The sequence below is a fragment of the Protopterus annectens genome, chromosome 2.part2, assembly GCF_019279795.1.
Source record: "Protopterus annectens isolate FY-2018-M chromosome 2.part2, PAN1.0, whole genome shotgun sequence".
Lineage (NCBI taxonomy): Eukaryota > Metazoa > Chordata > Ceratodontiformes > Protopteridae > Protopterus > Protopterus annectens.
The window spans coordinates 296379662-296400864 of record NC_056730.1 but is presented as its reverse complement, the minus strand read 5'-3'; the positions used below and the strand labels follow the sequence as shown (position 1 = coordinate 296400864).

The 21203-nt window shown below is 45.4% G+C and overlaps 1 protein-coding gene across 1 annotated transcript in view; it reads right to left on the bottom strand.

Annotated features, from left to right (window-relative positions):
• Positions 1-21203, bottom strand: part of CHD1 (chromodomain helicase DNA binding protein 1) — a gene marked incomplete in the record, with an annotated part of 4694407 nt that overhangs the window by 474360 nt on the left and 4198844 nt on the right. Inside the window, 1 exon segment of the mRNA XM_044063873.1 lies at positions 4870-5004. Within this exon segment, the coding sequence (XP_043919808.1) occupies positions 4870-5004 (135 nt within the window).

Sequence of the window (21203 nt, the reverse complement as noted above, 5' to 3'; positions counted from 1 at the left end):
GGGGGCTGTGGTGAGACCAAAGGGAAGGACCCGGAACTGGTAGTGACTGGCTCCCAGACGGAAGCGGGGAAACCTCCTGGAGCGCCTGTCCATTAGTATATGGTAGTATGCATCCTTGAGGTCTATGGAGCACATCCAGTGATTTTCTCCCAGAAGGGGGAGAATAGACTGCAGAGTGACCATTCGGAACTTCTCCATGGGAACTGCCAGGTTCAAGAGTGAAAGGTCTAAAATTGGTCTTAGATCCCTCGTCTTTTTTGGCACTAAAAAGAACCTGGAGTAGAACCCTGATCTGATCTGGTCTGGGGGGACGGGCTGGATGGCTCTTTTCTTTAGCAGATGGCCAATTTCTGCCAAAGCGGCCTCCCACTGACCGGGTGGAACGTCGGGGAGGGACTTCAATTTTGTCAAGTGAAGAAAGGGGATACGGTATCCTCTGGATATGATCTGGAGAACCCAGCGGTCTGATGTTATGGACTCCCATGCCGCCAGGTGCTCCGAAAAACGTCCCCCGACTGCCTCCAGAGTGGAGCAGCCGGGCAACCCCTCAGGGCTGCTGCGCGGGCCGTTCAGAGAAGGGTTCTCTGGACCCGAAGTTCCTGGGAGCCCCTCTGCCTCTAGGGCGGCGTCCTCCCTGTCCTCCGCTGCCACGGAAGGACTGGTTGTCCGGAGCAGGCTGGGATTGCTGCGACTTCCGGAACCACATCTTCTTCTGACCCTTTTGGTTCCTAGAATAGGGCCTCTGGGGTGCAGAGAAGCGGATTCCGACGGCAGACAGCGTCTTCCCGTCCTTCTTGCTCTGGGTCAAAGTGTCGCGAACAGTTTTGCCAAAGAGGGCAGAACCATCGAAGGGGGCGTTCGCAAATGACGCTTTGAAGGGCTCTGAGAAATCGCAATGACGGAGCCAGGCCTGCCGTCTGGTAACTAGGCCTGCCCCTGCGGCTCTAGCGGCACCTTCCGTAGCATGGGAGAGTAGCCGCATAGAGGTATTGGTAACAGACCTGAGAGTGGCCATGCGGGTGGAGTGCAGCAGTTTGTCCTCCTCCGACATGGACTCTGGGGGGGATGCAGCGTATTCTTTAATAAGATCGCGCTGCATCCTAATCACATGTGCCAGATAGTTCAGCGCCCTTACAGAGAAGGTCGCTGAACTAAACATCCGCTTCCCCAAGTGGTCCATCATCCGAGACTCCTTGCTCGGGGGATGGACTGAGGGACTCTCCTGAGCAAGTTCCCTCTTGGTGGCCGCCGCCGTCAACATGGCATCTACCGGAGGCCCCTTACTCCAATGGGCACGGTCAGCCGGGGACTGAGAATACGGTCGGGCCTTTTAGGATTGGCTCCACGGTGTCCAGTTCCTTCCACGCCCTGGTGGTAATGAGGTCCACTAGGGGTCGGCAGGAGGGACACCCAAGAGGTAGACGGGCCCGCTTCAAATGCCTCCAAGAACACGGACTCGTCCGAGGAAGACTTGGGGGCAGACCACCCCCCTTATGCGGAGCATTTCCATGATGTCTCCAAATGAGACATCCTCGGGGGGGTGACCGTGGGGAGCCTTCCCCTTCCTCCAAATCCGTGTCTTCCGTGAGAGACTCGGGGGAGTCAATGTGCCTCCTTTTGCACGTATGCTTGCGGGGAACATCCTCTGGGGGGCTGTCAGAGGACTCCTCGCAAACAGTAACCTGTTCCAGGGGAACAGCTTGGGGCACAGGAGCGGGCTGTCCCAAGGGCCGGATGGTGGAAGCCTGACCCAGTGCAGAGGGAGCGCGGGACGGAGCCGAAGCAGGGCCCTCTCCACTACATCAAAAGCCGAAGGGGAGCCGACCTCGACCAAAGGATCCGACAATCGGCTCCCCCTCGGATCCAAGGAGTGGATCGGAGCCAGCGCCTGCGCCGGATCCGAAGGACAGTGCGCTCAGACACAGACGGCGCCGGCGAGCACTGATCCCCGGATCCGGCTCGGATCCAGGCTCCGAGAGGTCGGATCCGGCACTCGAGGGCAGGGTCGGATCCGAAGTACCAAGTACTATCGGCGCCGCCCCACCCCGCTCAAGCTGCTCGGCTTCAACTGCTCCGAACCCGGGTAGCGGGTCGGAGAAGGAGCAATTGGCTTGAAAAAAAGGGGTCGAGCTCCCCCCCAGAGGGGGGGGAGGCAAGAGCACTCCCATCTGCATCTGGGTCTGGATAAACCTTCTCATCATCCGGTCCAGATCAGCGTCTGACAGGCTATAAGTTGATCTCGACGAGGCTACTGAGGTAGGCCTTGAGTGCCTCCTCGATAGCCTCGACGGAGATCGGGTCTCCTCCTCCTCAGGTCCCGGTGAAAAACACACTGGAGACCGGAGCCGAGGAGGGGGAGAGCCAGCAGACAAGGAGGCCGGAGGAGAAGCCCGCTTGGCTGGCGGGGCCGAAACAGAGGTCTCGGCCCGCCGCTTATGGTGCTTCTCCCTCCGGTCCTTCTTCCTAGCTTCCCTCTCCTCCGAACCACTACAGGGAGGTTGAGTCCCAGGAGGAGGAGGGGGAGCCGGGACAACCGTAGCAACGGTTACCCCCGAAGGAGTGGAGGCCGGAGCCGAGTTCGGTGGTAAAAGACCCGCCAAGACAAGCTTGGACCTCCGCTCCTTCAATGCCCTGGGGTTGAACCCTGCACAAATGGAACATCCAGATGTGAGGTGTTCAACCCCCAGGCATCTAACACACCGAGTGTGGCCATCAGCTGGGGAAAGCTTATGGCCACACTCGGAGCATTTAGAAAATACAGCTTTGGGCTGCTCAGACATCCCAAAAGCAAAAACAAGGTTACTAAAACTAGTTAAAGTAAAGTAACAAAACCACTCAACAGGCCCAAACACACACTACGCTACCAGCGAGGGGAGGGATAAGTAAAATTAAATTTTAAAACACTAAAAGTATAATAATATAAAAGGGAAACCTACACTTTCACACAACTTTCACACAAAACTTTCAAAAATAAGCACTTTAAGACTAAAAAACAACACTTAGCTGGAGAGCTTAGAAAACACAATCTGGTCACCATGCGCGGCAAACAAGATCTGAGGTCATGAGGGTAGAGCAGGGCATTATGGGTGAGGGGAGAGCTTGGATCCATAGCTGGTAAACCATGCCGGTTCGGATCCGATATCGGATCCATAACCCACAGGTTGCAGACAAATGAATCTCCTACTTCAGATCTACTCCTTTTCCAGCAATTATATGACAGTGACAGAGTAAGCAGAATAAAGGGAGAAAGGTTTGTTTAGTATTTGTCCAGTAATCCAGGGCCCCCTAACAAGAAACCAGCACTAGAAGCATACCCCTGGAAAGCACCATGAGTGACACCTATTATGTGTTTTGGTCCACCACAGCAGATGGGAAAGAGCTCAATTCCCTCCTAACGTAAGATGATCTTTATAACTGTGAGGACAGTCCCTGACCAGTCCCTTGCACTATGCCCCAGTTATATATAAAAAAAATCATCTCCCTGGACAAAAATAAGGGGACCATGACACCAATCCTGCCAGAACTACCTTCTGTCTTCTGATATAGGACATGGGGATGAGTTTTACATATCATAATGCATTTAGAATAAAAGGGCATGTGAATACAGGAACTTTAACCAGGATCAAAATCTGAATTTTAAGTGGCATTAAAAGGACTTACAGGACACCAGACATTTGTGCAGTTGCTCAGCTGCAGCTGATTTGCTATATATCATTTATCATCACTGTCAAGCATCCATCTCTGAGTGAAGACTTCCAAAAAATTCTGAAAAGCAGAAAGGAGGAACCCAACCACAGAACTCATCATGGAGGGTCTTCAATATTAAATCGGTGCTGTGCGCGCGCAGGCAAACTTGTCTAAGTATGTGTTTCATCTTTTTCTTATTTCTCACTTTCCATCAAAAAAAGGTAGAATTCCCTGAACTACTGGCAAAAAATGAAGCAACTCCATTGATGGATTTACACCAAGGATAAAAGCAGCAACCATAGCAAAATGTGTATCAGACTACCTCAATGTACTTCTAAATAATACTGCAAGTTTAACCATGTATAACCTTTGTCTGTCTCTTTAATCATAAACTGCTTTGTTGCAACACTCATCACACCTTTGCCTCAAGCAAAATAAATAAATAAATAAATAAATAGAACAAGAAAAAAAAGGCAACTCTATGTAAACAACATAATACATTTAAACTAAAGTATCATTATTTCTAGATAAAAAATGCTTTGCAAGGCAAAAAAATTAAGATTTGGGATGAGCCTCTGAGGGTGTTCCTCATCGGTGAGGAAGTAGCTTTCTTTAAAAAAGTCATGCTGAATGTTAAATAAATGCAGGGGCATAAAGATTTTTTAAAATTATATGCCAGTTTCCTGAATGGATCCCCTTTCACCATGTCTAGCACCATTAATAACCCCCAAAAGTCTATCTGACAAAATGCTTAAAAATAAACACACACTGTTTAAAAAAAATCAAGTATATCTAATTGCACAAAAAAACTTATCCATTGAAAGTGGACACCATGATCTACATGACATATGCCTGGCACACCCATGAATGAATGAATGAATGAATGACAAAATTGCTCCTCTCCTGCTGGTGGGATGGTTCAGCAGTGGTAAGAACCTAATGTCAAGGGTGATCTCAAAGAATTAGTCAAGCAGATAACATGTTTGTCATGCTGCAAAAAATGAATATCAGACTTAAAGGATGTGCTTTCAAGAACAAATAAAATCAATTATTTATCTGCAGATCAAAAGTATTTCTCTGCTTAGTGGGAGAGCACAAGAGGATCGCTCGTTTGAACTTAGAATTATGTTGTAGTTGATACAGACACCTTGGTAAAATGTTAAGTTTGAGAAATCAGGTTACCTTAATTTCTTCCTCATCTTCACTGGAAGATTTGTCTGAAGGCAGTGGGGAGGATTCACTTTTTACGTCTTCCACCTTTATCTGTTTCATTACCTTACTCTTCTTTGTTCTTGGTCTTCTTCGCCTAGAATTTCCCTATAATTACAAATCCAAGCCAATAAGTACTATACAATTACACAAATGACAGATAGCAGTAACAGCATCATATACAGAAATATGCAATTTAGATTGAGGGAGATTTCTGTCTAAAGTCCATCTGAATACATAGCTAACCGCTACACAACTACTCAGTTTCTGTTTACGTACATGATCTCACCCTTCCCAGCTGCCTCTCTAAATTAACTATCCACCACCCAAGAAAAGAGTGCATTCTGTGAGACAACCATTCTCTTCTCAAGTGAAGACGGATCTTTGAATCTAATACTTGGCAACCACTTTTCAGTCAGCTTGCTCTCTAGTCTATGCCATTTTTCTTCTTGCTCTTCCGGCAGGTCTTCCTCCTTCTCAGGATTCAGCTGATGCAAATTGTCCTCATTTCATCCTTTTTCTCTACTCCAAAATTTCATTGCTTCCACGTACTCCAATGACTACTTCAAATGTCTCTCATCTAGTCTGAGCACTAAACATTCAATCGCTCCCTACCACAATGAGCCGAGGTACTAAACACCTGCAGGCATTCTTTTTGGAATACACCCCCCCCACACACTAAAATGTAGTCCTGATTTAGGTTTTGACAATCCGTATCCAGTATTCTACATTACCTTGCAACGAACCCAAGATATCACTTCCCTGATCACTCTACTACCAGGGCATCTGGTAGACCAAAATGTCTCTCCAAACCCACAGTGAGGTTGCATGGATCATAATCACTGTTGTATAATTTAATAGGGACCTCAAGAGTGACCTACTGAAGCAGACCCCCAATGTTAAACAAATTGACAATCTTCCTGATGTAATACATTCCATTACAGAATTTTACTTAATTATGCATATCCACTGTATATACTCTGGCCCCTGCAACCCTGGATTCTGCCCATGGGAATGAAACAGAGGCAAATGCACTGGTTAAAACAGAGGTTTGATTCAAATGACTACTAGATAAAACAAAAGCTGCTCCAGTTTGTATTGTGAATGTCATGGCCAGAAGTAGGAAAAGAGCATCTTTTAAAAGATGAAAGTATAGTTGTGTTAAGTAAACTTACTATAAAAAGAAGTTATGTACCTACCATAACATTTCATGTTAGTTGTCCTTCATCTCGCCTTCCTTCTTGCTGTTTGGGTTCGGAGACGATCCTCGGCTCCGACTTGACCTACTTCTATAGTTCGAGAGCTATTTACTGGCTCGAGGCTAACCCTCATCTCAGAATGCCCAGTGTCAGCTACCCAGATTTTGTTTGTGATAGCGCACACTAGACATATAAAGTAACCAGTAACCTAAAACTGACTTACCAAAACAACAGATCAGAGTAAATGGTCATAAAATTACCTGGCATGTGAACCAAGAAAAATAAATCAGCCAGTGAAACCATAGTGAACTCCTCTCAGTCCTCCAGGAAGGGGGAAGGAGGGGGGACGCAAGGAGGACGGCGAGATGAAGGACAACTAACATGGAACGTTATGGTAGGTACATAACTTCTTTATGTTACATTGTCCCATCTCGCCTTCATTCTTGCTGTTTGGGACAGCATCCCTAGCACCTAAAGACCCCGGGTGGCTCACTGGAACAGACTTCAGAACAGTGGAGCCAAAGGAAGCCCTGCTCCAGGAGACCACATCCACTTTGTAATGAGAGATAAAGGTATAAGGGTTTGCCCAAGTGGCAGCTGCACAAATTGAGTCTATGGGCAATTTGGACTGAAAGGCTACAAATGTGGCTAATGCTCTAGTAGAATGACCTTTCGGTTTTGCTGGTAGAAGTTTATGCCTTAGCTGATAAATAAAGGCAATGGTGTCAGAAAACCATTTGGATAAGGTCACCTCAAAAACTGGAAGGCCTTGCTTATTGTGAGCATAGGAGAGAAATAATTGGTCTGACTTTCTTAGCTGTTTGGTCCTACAGAGGTAAAAATGTAATTGTCTGTGCACATCCAGTTGGTGAAGACCATACTCTGCCTTGTTGCTGTAATTGGGAAAGAAGACGGCGAGATCGATGGACTGATTTAAATTTTTTGAACAGACTTTTAGTATGAAGGATGGGTTGGTTCTCAGAGAAACTCTATCTTTGTGAAACACCATATATGGAGGACAAACACAAAGTGCTTGGAGTTCTGAAATGCATCTAGCTGAGGTAACAGTGACCAGAAAAAGTGTTTTCCAAGAAAGAAATTTTGAGACACATGACGCTGCTGGTTCAAATGGAGGCAGAATCAAAGACGTCAAAACTAAATTGAGATCCCAAGGAGGAAGTGGATCCCTCACTGGGGGTCTAAGAAGAGATGTTCCTCTCATGAAGGCTTTGCACAGCTTATGAGACATTATGCTAGAATTAAGAATTCCAATATGAAAATTAGATATAGCTGCCAGTTATACCCTGATGGTAGCAGCAGCCGCACCTGACTGGAAAAGCTCTGCTAGAAATTCTAGAATTTGATGGACTGGGGCTGAAAAGGGGTCTAAGTTTCGAGACTCTGCCCAGTAAGAAAATCTTTTCCATTTGCTAGCACAAGTCTTTCTCGTAGTTGACTTATGGGAGGACACAATAATTTCACGAACTGCTGGGGAGATACTTGGAAGCCTGGCTAAGGTAGGAAGTGGAGAATCCAAGCTGTAAGCTTGAGAGTCTGAAGGGATTGGTGTAACCCGCCTGACTGATGAATCAACAGATCTAGCACTGGGTCCAGAATCCAAGACTGGTCTAGAAGGTGAAGGTGCAGGAATGGAAACCATATCTGTCGAGGCCAATAGGGTGCAATGAAAATCATTTTGCAACCCAACGATTTTGCTTTCTGTATGAGTCTTGGGAAAAGGAGGAAATGCATACAGGAGTCCCTGAGGTCAATCGTGGACTAGAGCGTCCCTGGGAGTTTGACCTGGAGGAGGAAGCAGGGAGAATTAACTGCTGCAATTGTTGTTGGGGGGGTGGCAAATAGATCGCAGCAAGGCTGGCCCCATTTGCGGAAGATAAGGTCCGCAACTTCCTGATTCAGAGACCACTTGTGAGGTATGAGGATAGCCCTGCTTAGCCTGTCCGCTATTACGTTGGCTTTCCCAGGGATGTGCGTTGCTGCCAGAAAACGTTGGGAGGAAATCGCCTACTGCCATAGCCTGAGGGCTTCTAGACACAAGGGGTAGGACTTGGTCCCGCCCTGCTTGTTGATGTACCACACAACTGACATGTCTGTTTGGATCGTAATAGTCCCGGAAGCAAGAGAGTCTTGAAGAGCTTGCTATCCTAGGAGCACCGCTCTCATCTCTAGGACACTGATATGCAGATGGTACTTGTGAGGTTGCCACATGCCTTGGACTGTCCTGCCTAGATAATGCCCCCCACCACCCTGTCAAGGAGGCATCCGTGGTCACTGTGGCTACCGGAGGGGGTTGAATGAAAGGTCTGCCCGAGTCACCAGTGGGCAGACCATCCACCAAGAGAGGTGTCTTTTGCATGTTTCTGTAATCAGGATCATGTGAGACATGGGTAGTTCCTGGAAGGACTACTGCGTGAAGAGAAGCCACTGAAGGACTCTTATGTGGTAACGAGCTAATGGTACAAGAAGAATGGCAGCTGCCATGGAGCCTAGAACTTGCAGGACATGTCTAACTTGGACCTTTCTGTTCTGCATTAGAAATGACACTTGTTGGCGAATAGAGAAAACTCTTCCCTGAGGTAACCTTGCAAACATCTGTTTTGTGTTTAATTCTGCTCCTATATATATATAACAGATTGACAGGGCAACAAGGCAGATTTTTCGAAATTTACTGTAATGCCTAGTTGGGTGCATGTTGATATTGTATAATCCCGTGCCTCTAAGAGTTGATGCCTGGTGGTAGCAGTTAGGAGCCAGTCGTCTAGATAGTGAAACACCTGGAGTACTTGACATCTCAGGTGAGCCGTGACCTACTGCCATACATTTTGCAAACACACTGGGGGCTGTGGTGAGACCAAAGAGCAGAGCTCTAAAATAATGACTGGCCCCTACCCGGAAGCGAAGAAATCTCCTGGAGCGTCTGTCCATTTTGATATGGTAGTACACATCCTGAAGATCTATGGAGCACATCCAGTTATCCTGACCCAGAAAGGGGAGAATGGACTGCAATATTACCATCCGGAACTTTTCTTTTTGTACAGATTTGTTCAATTTGCTGAGCTCCATTATTGGTCTCCAGTTCCCTGTCTTTTTTGGTACTAGCAAAAAATCTTGAGTAAGTTCCGGATCCTAGTTGGTCTGCGGGGACTTCCTGAATGGCTCTTTTTTCTAGCAGTTTTGAAACTTGAATAACTGCTTGATCCCTTAGATTGGGTGGGACATCTGGGGTGGACTTTTTTGACTTTAGAGGGGGTTGATGAAAGGGGATTTTGTAACCTCCGGATATGATCGATAGTACCCATTTGTCTCTTGTTATAGTTTGTCAGGCTTTTGGGTACAGGGAAAGTCTTCCCCCGACTGCCTCCAGAAGTGAGCAGTCGGGCAACATGTCAGGGATGCTGGAAGGGTTTGGCAGAGAAAGTTTCTCTGTCACGCTGATTTTGCGGTTCCCCCTCTGCCACGAGGGAGGCATCTGCCATTGTTGTTGTTTCCCCCTCTGCCCCTGGGGAAAAAAATCACCACATGTGCCAGAAAAGGGTCCCTGGGACTTCCGAAACCACATCTTTCCACCCTTCTGACCTTTGGGATAAGGTCTGTTAGGAGTGGAAAAACAGACTCCTACGGCAGAGGAGTCTTGCCTTCCTGCTCACATCTGGTAAGTGTGTCTTTCACCTGAGACCCAAAAGCGAGGAGCCATCAAAGGAGTATTTGTGAAGGATGCCCAAAAGAGTTCCGCAAATTGACACAGCCGCAGCCAAGCATGTCTCCTGAGAGCCACTCCTGTACCTGCAGCTCTGCTCGCTCCACTGGCTGCATAGAAAATCAGCCTCATGGAGGAGTTGACTACAGAATTAAGAGTCGCAATCTGGGAAGCTATTTTGGCTGATGCTCCCTCAGCTGTAGGATCTTGTAGGGTATTCTCCAAGTTCTTTTAGGAGATCCCTTTGAAGTCGTGTGAAATAAGGGAGATAATTCAGGGACATCATTGGGAAGGTCTCTGAGGAAAACATTCACTTCCCATATCAGTCCATCGCCCTAGACTCTATTTGGTGGATGGACAGATGAAGATGTTTCTGCTAACTCTTTCTTGGTGGCTGCTGTTACCACCATGGCATCAACTGGCACACCGTTAGAGAGAAACTGTTTGTCCTGGAGGGCTGTTATGAACTTATTTAGTCTCCTTGGAGTAGGTTCCACAGAATCCGGAGCTGACCAAGCCTTTTGAGCCACTACAGACATGAGTGGATCGAAAGGCGGAGACAAACAGGAGGCGGAGGGTCGGGAACCGAATGCCTCCAGGTATACAGACTCGTTCTCAGTAGGGGCTATGGAAGACCAGCCACCCCTCTGCCTAAGCATTTCAAAGATGTCCGAAAAGGAAACATCTTCAGAGGGGGACCTGGAGGACCCTTACGATTCATCCACGTCTGTATCCGAGGTGACAGACTCAGGGGAGTCCAGGTGCTTCCTCTTGCACTTTCTCTTCCGAGGAGGCTCCTCTGAGTGATCATGGGAGGCCTCGGAAGAAGAGGGGTCACCCAATGGGGTGTCCTGGGGCATAGGTTCCCTACGCTTCTAAGCCGGAGCAGAGGTTGGCATGGGCACCACAAGAGAAGGAGCCAATGGGGCTGATATAGTAGGGCTGCTTTAGGGGACAGCACACTCCGCATGACCTCGAAGGCATCACGCTCCCGAGGCAAAGAAAGCTCCGGCTCCGAAGAGACGGGAGTCCTCCTCCGCATTGAGGGCGACTGCTCCGAGGCCGATGTGGGAGCCAAGCTTACCTGCTCCGAAGCTCAGAGTGGGAGAGTGAGATCGGACAAGGGACCAATGCCACTTCCCCCCTCTGAGCCGATGAGACAGCTTTGGCGCCCAGATCCCTCGATGGATGGAACAATTGAGGTGATCGGAGCCGACATCGGAACCGAAGAGGAGGTGATCGGCGGGATCGGTTCTACTATCAGTGCATCCATGGTCTTCGGCTCCGAACCAAGTGTAGTCAAAGGAGGAATGGAGATGGAAGCGGATGGAGCCGCAACCTGTTGAGGTGGGCTGGTAAGTAATTTCGCAAGGACCTGTGATTTAACCAACCTGCTGACTATTCTCTCCACATCCTGATCAGATAGCCTGGAGGATCGAGAGGAGTGGGATGAAGAGCAATTACTGCATTCACTTCCTAATAAGGGTGACACTGGCACCGAGTGGATCAGCTCCAATGAAGGAGACCTTGTTTGCTTGTGGCTAGTCGGCACCGACAAACTTGGTTCGTCAAGCCCAGGAGTCATTTCTGAGGATGGAGCAGACGGCTTGACAGACTTAGAGGATTTCACTGGCTGAGAACCTTTAGCCGGGGAATCCTGTGGTTTCTATAATCCTCGAAGGATTAATTTGTTTTTGCGCTCCTGCAGGACCCTTGGACTAAATGCATGACAGATAGAGCAGGAGTCCTGCAGGTGCACAGCCCCTAAACAATAAACACAGCTAGTCTGCCCATCTGTCAGAGACATTTTCTGACAGCATGAGTCACACTTTTTGAAGCCAGAAACTTTGGCCTCTTTAGACATGTTACATAACTATACTAAAAAAACAAACAGTTTTTTTTTTTTTTTTTACAGTTAAGGGACAGAAAGAAGAGCCTCTAATTTAAACGGCTATCCTGGGGGGGGGGGGGGGGGACTCTCTAATTTAAATGAGTTCAGGGGAACAGAAGGCCTGTGAGATATGGAGCAACGACCAACAAAGCTACAACACAAACAAGAAGTGATGAGGGATAAATTACTACATCTAGACAAAAACTTAACACATTTTTAAGAATAAACAATTATAATCATAGAAAAAAATTATACTAAGCCTGAGCCAGTAACGAAGCAACCTCGCAGCTGAAGCAGCAAACGAGATCTGGGTAGCTGACGCTGGGCATTCTGGAATAAGGGTTAGCCTCGAGCCAGTAAACAGCTCTTGAGCTATAGAAGTAGGCAGAACCCAAACAGCAAGAATGAAGACGAGTTGGGACAACTTAACATCAGATGTTCATATCATCACTACTGCAGTAGTCTTATCTATATGGTTATATCCTGCAAAGGGTGTAACAGCTAGTCAGCTTCAGGGCACCTTTCACATGCCCAAACTGTCAGGCAGATGAAGCGGAGCTCACTAAAAGTCAAGTTAGGGTGCTAAGCTCTTCATAGCTTCGCTGCCAACAAAAAGAAGGATGCCAAGCCCTGAAAGGACAATGTGAGGGGGGGGGGGGATGTCCACACACTGGTGTAAAAAATACACCAAAAAACAAGGTGAAATGAGGGAGGGAGCGGCGGGGTGATGATCATTCGAGCATCTACTATTATGGTAAGTTCACTCACTCAAATGTACTATGTTCATCATACTGATCACTGCTGCATTAGCCTTAGCTATACGAGTAGATTACTCTAGCTAACAACATTTGGGAGGTGGAAAGAAGAGAGTCCAGGAGTCTCTGGAGAATAGTCCCAGTAAATTCTGACCTGGACCTAGAGAAGGAATCAAGTTTATAGAGCTCTGTAAAAGTAAAAAGCCATAGATGAAGCCAAGGCCCTGGTAGAGTGGATCTTGACCCAGCCCAGCAGAGTTTTGATATGGTGAGTATAACAAATGTAACTTAGATAACCATATGGAAAGAGTCTATTGTGACAAGTGCCCCCCCCCCCCCCTTCATATTACCTTCATCAGAATGAAAAACTGATCCAAAGATCTGAAAGACTTAGTTCTATCAAGACAGTACCAGAGATGTCTGTGGACATCCAAGGTATGGCATATCCTTTTCCATCATTTTAGGTTCAGGACAGAAAAAAGGGAGATGGATAATCTGGCTTAAAATAAACTTGAATACCACTTTATGCATAAAAGGAGGATTTGTTCTCAAAGAACCCCTGAGCCTGTGGAAAATGAGACAGGGTTGACTCACCATAAGAGTTTGCAACTCATGCTCTTCTTGCAGAGATCAGAGCAATCAGAAAACCTGTTTTTCATGTTAAGATCCTCAAGTCAGCCAAGTTACCTGCTTCAAATGGAGCAAGCGTTAGCGTGTCTAACACAAAAGCAAGATCCCAAAGTTGATTTACTTGAAGACACCTTGTGCAAAATCCCTTTAAAAACATTTTGACATGAGATTGCACTGAAAGAGGAGGATGCACGGGCAGACATGGATAAAAGAACCTTGACAGAGGAATAAGAAGGCCACAGGAAAGTAACTTACACAAATAATGAGAGAACAGAGAACTAGGCAAGCTGTTACCACCAACAGAACTAACTCATCTGGATTCTTGTATGACCCACTAATCTTGTTTCTACTTGTCTTGTACTAATCCAAAATCTTGACTTACTTTGCCCCCCCTCCCTCCCCAGACATTATGTTAACTACTCAACTATGTCTCATACTTCCACCTCTCAGTGCTCAGGACTCAGTTATGCTGGTTCATCCATACTACTAGTAACAACTCAACTAGCCACAACATCTCAGTTATTACATTGTCTTACCCCTCCTACCTACTAGCATCTTCCTAGCTAAAAACCCCAGCTATACGAGTGTAACACAAGATATTTCCAATTTATAATGCCATGATGAGTAATGACTCTTGTACACGTGATTATATAGTTGTCTCATTGACATTAATGTAAAAAACATATTTTTACTATGTACTATATGAAACTATAATCTAAAGTTTCTCATCTTATTGCTGTGTGTAAATTTCACATTTACTGTGTTATAACTTGATTACTATAGGCTGTGTGTTTGTATATCTCACCAGTTTGTTTTATGTCTGCAGCTTTTCTCCCCGGGCCTCCGCTGAAAATGGACCTGTGTCCAGTTGGTCTTTCCTGGTAAACAAATGTAAAACAAAATAAACAAATACATTTGCTAATACATGATTTTCGAGTAGCAGGCTCTTTTGTCTCCATTAGTACCTGCTGCATGCCCTCAGTAAACAAGTGCCCAAAAAGAATTAAGAACCTACCATCCAGGTGGTCAAATAAAGTTGATTGATGTTAGGGTATATCAAACACCCCGCTGTTCTTGTCTGAGTAGATACAATCTGTGAGGAAACATGAGGTAACTGCCCCTGGCCCTTTGCAAAAGGAGAGAGAACCACAGTTGCCTGGGCCAAAAGGAAGTCATCACAAAGGTCTTCAGGTATTCCTTCTGAATCTTCAGAAGTACCCTGCATATCAGTGGAAAGGGTAGAAAAGCATATAGGAACATTCCTGTCCAAAGAAAAGAAAAGGTACAAGACTTTCAAGCCGTTTTGCATGGAATCCTGGAACAGAATCTTGCCAGATGACTGTTCAGAAAGGAGGCAAAGCGGTCTACTTGAGGAACTCCCCACAGATGAATCAAATCTTCAAAGATGCCCTGATCTAGTTTCCATTCATGAGGGGCTTCCCTGATCCCGCTCAACTTGTCTTCTCCAGTTTTGCTCTGAGAGAATGTAGGATGCCTGTAGAGTGAGACTGGGCTGTGAAGCTATATCCGAAGCTAACACGGCTGGTCTGCAAGGGGGTATGACCTGGTTCCCTCCAGTTTGTTGATATACCACATGACTGTGGTACTTTCTAACAACTTCAAGAGGTTCCTGGATAACAGCTGATCCAGAGAGTTAAATGCCTTGACCAGTGCGAACATTTCTTACATTTATAAGTTCATTTCTGACCTTAGCGTCTGTCACCCCCCTGCACTTTTATCCATCCTGAAATTGCTCTCTAAGCAAAGTCCCAAGTCTCTGTGGTGACTAAATGCTTTGGAACAGGGAAGGAGAAGGGGGACCTGGATTTAAAGATACCTGTTGTCTACACCAAATGACTTCCTCTACTGAAACGCCCCACACACTCACTGGGATTTGAAAATAAAGGGTGTTAGTGGTGGGACCATAGAAATTTCACACACCACTGCTCTTTCTCATGGGGAGTCTTAAGGGTCCGAATGGAGAGAGAAATCAGCAACCAAAGGAGACAGTACTGCTGAAAATGGATTCATCCTCAAGTCTTGGTGAGTACCTTCATGAGGTGGACCCTGTTTTTCACAAAACTTCACCAAGACGACACTGATATATAGACTGTATTTTATATAGCATACATCATGGATAGAAATAGGTTAAAAAATAAAAAAGATAGCTGGGTGTACAAGACCCAGGAAAAAAGTGCCCAATCCTGGTAGGCGCACTAGTGCTGGGACTGGAAAAAATTACACTGAAGAATAATCAAGACACAGGAACATTCCTACAATAGAGCTAGGCCAGGTCCAAGAGGAGGAGGATGGCCCCGTGTTGTAGAAGGTAGTAGTAATAGTATTAGTAGTACTCCACAAAAATCACAATAACTGATATGCCAAAATAAGAGCCACAAAGACGTGGACTATTGAGGTTAAGAAAGAAATTATGTATCGTTACTATTATCCAAGAAGCCAGAAGCCCATTATTTCAAGACAGAAGATATATAAAAAGATTACGACAGAAATTCAAAGAAAAATACTTCCACAAGAACAACTGTAAGAAACTTCAAATAAAAATGTGTGTTTATTAATACAACAAAATTAAGAGAAACATTATACAGTCCAAGAAACCTTGGACCGTTTGGATAAAGAAGCACCTGAAGAAGTGTGAAAATATAATGAACAAAGTTTGATAAAGAAGCAACTGAGGAAGTGTGAAAATATAATGAACAAAATCTAGAGACATTTGAAAGTTAAAAAAAAAGATATCTGGACATGGGAAAGAGCAAGAGATCTAAAATGGTGAAATATTTATGCAAAGGAGAAAGCCAAAATAATCTCCACAAAAAAGGCAGCCCCAAAGATATTTAAAGAGAAATACAAGCAAAGGTATCCATATATATAAAATTTCACAATAAAAAAAATAATATCACAAACAGGGAGCGTAGAACAGATTACTAAAACAGAACTTAAAAAAATAAAAGATGAAGTTATGCAATACCTGCAAAGTGAAGGATTTAGTGTAGAAAGTCTAACGCAGACTCCATCACAGCATGATGGAACAAGTCTTCAAAGTGAGAAAGAGGAGGAGCAGGAGATGTCTGAATAAGAAATATTGACACGGGAAAGAAACAGATTTAAAATGGTGCAATATCTATGCAAAGGAGAAAGCAACACTAATCAAATATCTATGGTGCTGCTGTTTTTGTATTGAATAAAAATACAAGCAAAGGCATCTAGACATGGAAAATTTTACAATACAAAACATAAGACAAAGAGGAAAAGTAGAAAAGAGGATTAGTAATGGAGAAGTTAAAGAAATAGAAACTGAAATTATTTATTACCAGTGAAGGATTTAGTACAGAAAATCTAACCCTGATTATATAACAGCAGGATAGAGCAATGGATCCCCAAATTAAAGAGAAACCAGTGGAGCAGGAAAAGTACAGTTGTGTACACTTACCATAAATGCAGATGTTCGAGTGTATTCACTATTGCAGTCATTACACTTGGGTTATCCTGCTGGCAGGCTATCCTCAGTCGGCCTAAATTCCAAAGTCTAGGTCCGACGTCGGCTGCTGTCGCCTCTTCCCTGGCGTCAGTGCACCAGGGGTATAAAAGATGCAGCAGACACCATTTTCTTCAGTTTTTCTTGACCCAGATGTCAGGTGCCCCCAAAAGGGTAGGCTAAAAATATGCCAATAAAACATGCTTGCACCAAAATATATTATACCTTTATCTACAAGCAAATACACCACATAGGTTGTATAGATTAGAGAAGTGCAGATAAGTTCCAGCAAAGATATGGGGGATGGCGGGTGGGTAACCTGGACTGCAACAGTGAATACACTCTAACATCTACATTTATGGTAAGTGTACATAACTGTACCATGTTCTTCGTGTTTCACTGCTGCAGTCATTACACTTGGGTTGAATACCAAAGCTATGGTTGAGAGGCTGGAACTAAATAGCATTAAGAGTGGCTATGAGGCCCTGCAATGGCAAAGTCTGCCCTGGATATAGAGTAGAGTGGTAAATGATACTGCTTTGTAAAGGTGTGCACTGAACTCCAGGTAGCAGCTTCTAAAAGGAAGCCTGCTGAAGTGGCTACTGCTCTAGTTGAATGTGGCCTAATGCCCTTAGGCACTGGCTTGCCATGTTGTGAATAGCATAAACGAATGCAGTGGCCTATCCACTTTGAAATAGTCTGCTTTGAGATAGCCTTTCCTTGTGATCCTGCAGCATATGCCACTAGTAGTTGCTCTGTCTTTCTGAAAGCTTTGGTTCTGTTCAAGTAGAAGAGTAGCTGTCGGTGTATGTCCAAAGAATGCAGAATTCTCTCCCCCTTACTCTGTGGGTTTAGATAGTAGGTAGGCAGATGAATAGTTTGGTTAAGGGCCACACTGGACACTACCTTAGGCATAAATGTCGGGTTTGTCCTCAAAGAAACCCTGTCTGGATAAAAAAATGATAAAAGGTTCCACAGTCATGAGTGCCTGTAGCTCTGAGACTCGTCTTGCAGAGGTTATTGCTAGGAGCAGAGCTGTTTTCCAAGATAAAAACTTTATATCAGCTGTAGTGGCTGGCTCAAAAGGAGGCAGGGTAAGTATTCCCAAGACATAATTGAGGTCCCATGCAGGTATTGGTGATCACCTTGCAGGCCTTAAGTTTTTGGCTCCTCTGAGGTACTGCCTTAACAAAGGATGTGAAAAGATTGGCGGCTCTGTATTGTAATGAGCCGAAATGGCAGATGCATGAACTTTAACTGATGAAAAGGATAGGCCTTTGTCCAGCATCTCAATTAAGTACTGCAAAATCTGAAGAATATTTGGTACAGTTGTGTCAATTCCTTGTGCCTGGTTCCAGGCACAGAACCTCTTCCATTTTTCAGCGTAAGATTTTCTGGTACTAGGCCTTCTGGTCTCCAAAATGACATCCATCAGAGCTTTAGTGAGAGGTGCGTTTTGTATGACTACATTATCCGCCATGCTGCCAGATTTAAAGTCTTGAGTTGGCAGTGCAGGATCTGATTGTTTTGTTGGGACAGTAGATGAGGTATTAGAGGCAAGGTCCAAGCCGGGCATTGAGACAAGTTCCTTAGGATTGGATACCAGTACTGGCGGGGCCAGTCTGGGGCGATCAGTATCATATTTGGCTTCCCTTGTCTGACCTTTAGGAGTACCTTGGGGAGGAAAGGCAGTGGAGGAAAGGCATATACTGCTAGGCTTTTCCAGCTGAAAGATAGGGCGTCCACTTTCCATGCTTGTCTGTGATAAGTCCTTGTGCAGAATCTTTTTAGTTGGTAGTTGCGAGGAGAGGCAAATAGATCTATATCCGGGCATTCCCATTTCCTTGTCATCATGCTGAAGACTTGTGGATCCAATTTCCACTCGTGGGGATCCATGAGGTTTCTGCTTAGTTCGTCTGCCAGAGTATTTATCTTTCCTGGCAGGAATTGTGCCTGCAGATGTACTTGGTAAGTCAATGCTGTGTTCCACAAAATCATGGCTAGTCTGCAAAGGGGATAAGAATGAGTGCCTCCCTGCTTGTTTATATATCACATGACCGTGGTGTTGTCTGTCTTTATCAGTAGTTGTCCCTGATGAAGTAGGTCCTTGAAGGCTGTCAGGGCATTCTGAACAGCTAGCATCTCTTTCTGATTGATATGTAGATGCATTTGGTTTGCGGACCATGTGCCTTGAATATATCTTCCAGCCATGTGGGCCACCCAAGCATAATCCGATGCATCCATTGTTAATGTCTGCCTGGCTGGGGGTAAAATGAATGGCTGCCCCTTGTTCTGGTGACAAGCCTTCACCCACCATTGAAACTCCTGTTGCAGGCAGGGAATGAGGGTAATTATTGTTTCCAGACTGTGGCAATGTTGAGTCCAAACACTTTTTAGGTACCATTGAAGTTTCCTCATATGCAGTCTCGCATATGGAATTAGTAGAATGCAGGATGTCATGAAGCCCAAAGCCTGCAGAATTTTTCTTGCAGATAACTGGGCCTTTGTTGCCAACAGTTTGAAATATGTAGTCAGTTGCCTTTGTTTGTCTAGCGTGAGATAAGCCATCTGGGCAGTTGTATTTAAGCTTGCACCCAGGAATATTATCTCTTGAGAGGGTACTAGTTTGGATTTCTTTTCGTTGACTGTGTACCCTAGGCCTGCTAGAAATCTCTTTACAAACGCCAGATGCTGTAGTAGAATGTCCTTGTTCTCTGCTTGAATAAGGCAGTCGTCCAAGTAAGGATATACTTGTATCCCTCTTTGTCTGCAGAATGCAATCACTGGTGCCAGGCACTTTGTGAAGACCCTGGGCGCAGTAGATAAGCAAAAGGGCAGTGCAGAGAATTGGTAGTGCATTGAGCCAGCTTTGAATTTGAGATCTTCTGCATGTTTGTCTGATTGGGACATGCAGGTATGCCTCTTTTAGGTCTAAAGTCACAAGCCAAGCCTTCTTACCCAGCATGGGCAGAAGCTGCTGTAGAGTCAACATTTTGAATTTTGGTATATCCAGATATCGGTTTAGAATAGATAGGTCCAGTATTGGTCTCCAGGTCTTGTCCTTTCTTGGTACCAAGAAGAGTCTTGAATAAAATCCTTGCCCCTGCTCTTGCTCTGGTATTTGTTGAATGGCCCTCATGTCCATGAGGGATGAGACTTGTTTTTGTGCCTCGGCCCACTGATGTTTTGGCAGGTCTCGCCAACCGTTTGTCCTTGGCAGGGTATGGAAGTGAAACTTGTAGCCTTGTGACACTATGTCTAGAACCCATTTGTCCTGGGTTATGTGCCAATTTTAAGAAAAAAGTGCTAGTTTTCCCCCTAAAGGTGCTGCCAGAAGATAGGGGCTTGGTGCAGGCAGGGGGAAGTCATTGGGACTGTTTCCTGTATGGCTGTGATTTGTCTTCTCCACTTTTGGAGGAAGAAGCACTCCATTGTTTAGTTCTGTACGAACCTTGGCGCCGAGATCTGCCTCTTGTGCGTCAGTATCTGCCCCTTTGTGGTCTGTCTGACACTGGAAAGGACCAATTCTTTGTAGGCCAGTGTCTGCTAAATCGTTGAGGCTGTATCTGTAAGAAATCCTTAACAGTTTGCATAAATTTAGCTTTGTTCTCCATTTTCTTTAACACCTCCCTCTGCTTTAACACCAAACAAAGTATCATGCTGTAATGGAGCATCTAATCATTTTGCTTTGACATGGTCAGGCAGATTTTGTTCCTTTAACAAAGCATGCCTCCTTAAGACAGAACCCATAACAGCGGCCCTGGAGGAGGCCTCCAAAGAATCAAAACCACATTGCAAAGTATGCTTTCCAACTTGCTCAGCTGCATGCAATAAATCCTGCATTTCTTTGTTTTCTGCACATTCAGAATTTATCAACATTTTCTGTTTAAGCAGTGACATAAGATATTGCTGATATTTGAGCATATGAAACTGACAAATTAAAGTCCTTATAGCCACAGTAGCAGAGGTGTAAATCTTCTTCCCCCACATCTGTCCAATGCCCTAGAATCCCTGTCAGAGAGGGTAGGGTTTTTTGCAGTGGATGCCTTGACCCCTTTGGGACCCTGAGAGATAGTTTCTGGGTCAGCAGCAGGGTTTTTGAAAAGGAATTTATGAGAGTCAGGAACTCTGTAGTACCTGTCCGGCTTAACAGGAGCTGGAGGTAAGGAGTCAGGGGTCAGACTGGACAATGAAAATACATCATCTACAATGTTTAACACAGGTGGAATAGCTAGGGGCCTGTGTTGTGGGAGTAAAAGGAAGTCTCTGAGCCTTTTCTTAGATTCTGAACAATCTTGGCTCTCCCAGTGGAAATGTTCCCTCATGGTATGCAAGGTTTCCCCAAAAGAGCAATCCTCAGGAGGAGAGGCTGAAGGGATAGATTCTTCAGCATCGGAATCCTCATAGGGAGGAGGAGAGCATTCCTGATCAGAAGAGGAATCAGATGAAATGGAAACCTGATCTGAAGATTCATATTCTGTCTCTTGCCTAGGCCTCTTATCAGGAGGGGGATGGGAACCCCTGATCAAAGTAATTAAGTCTTCGCCCATTTTGAGCATCTGTTTTTTGGGCATGGGGGGGTGGTCACCAAGGTAGTAGATGGGCTAGACCTGAAAGCCTC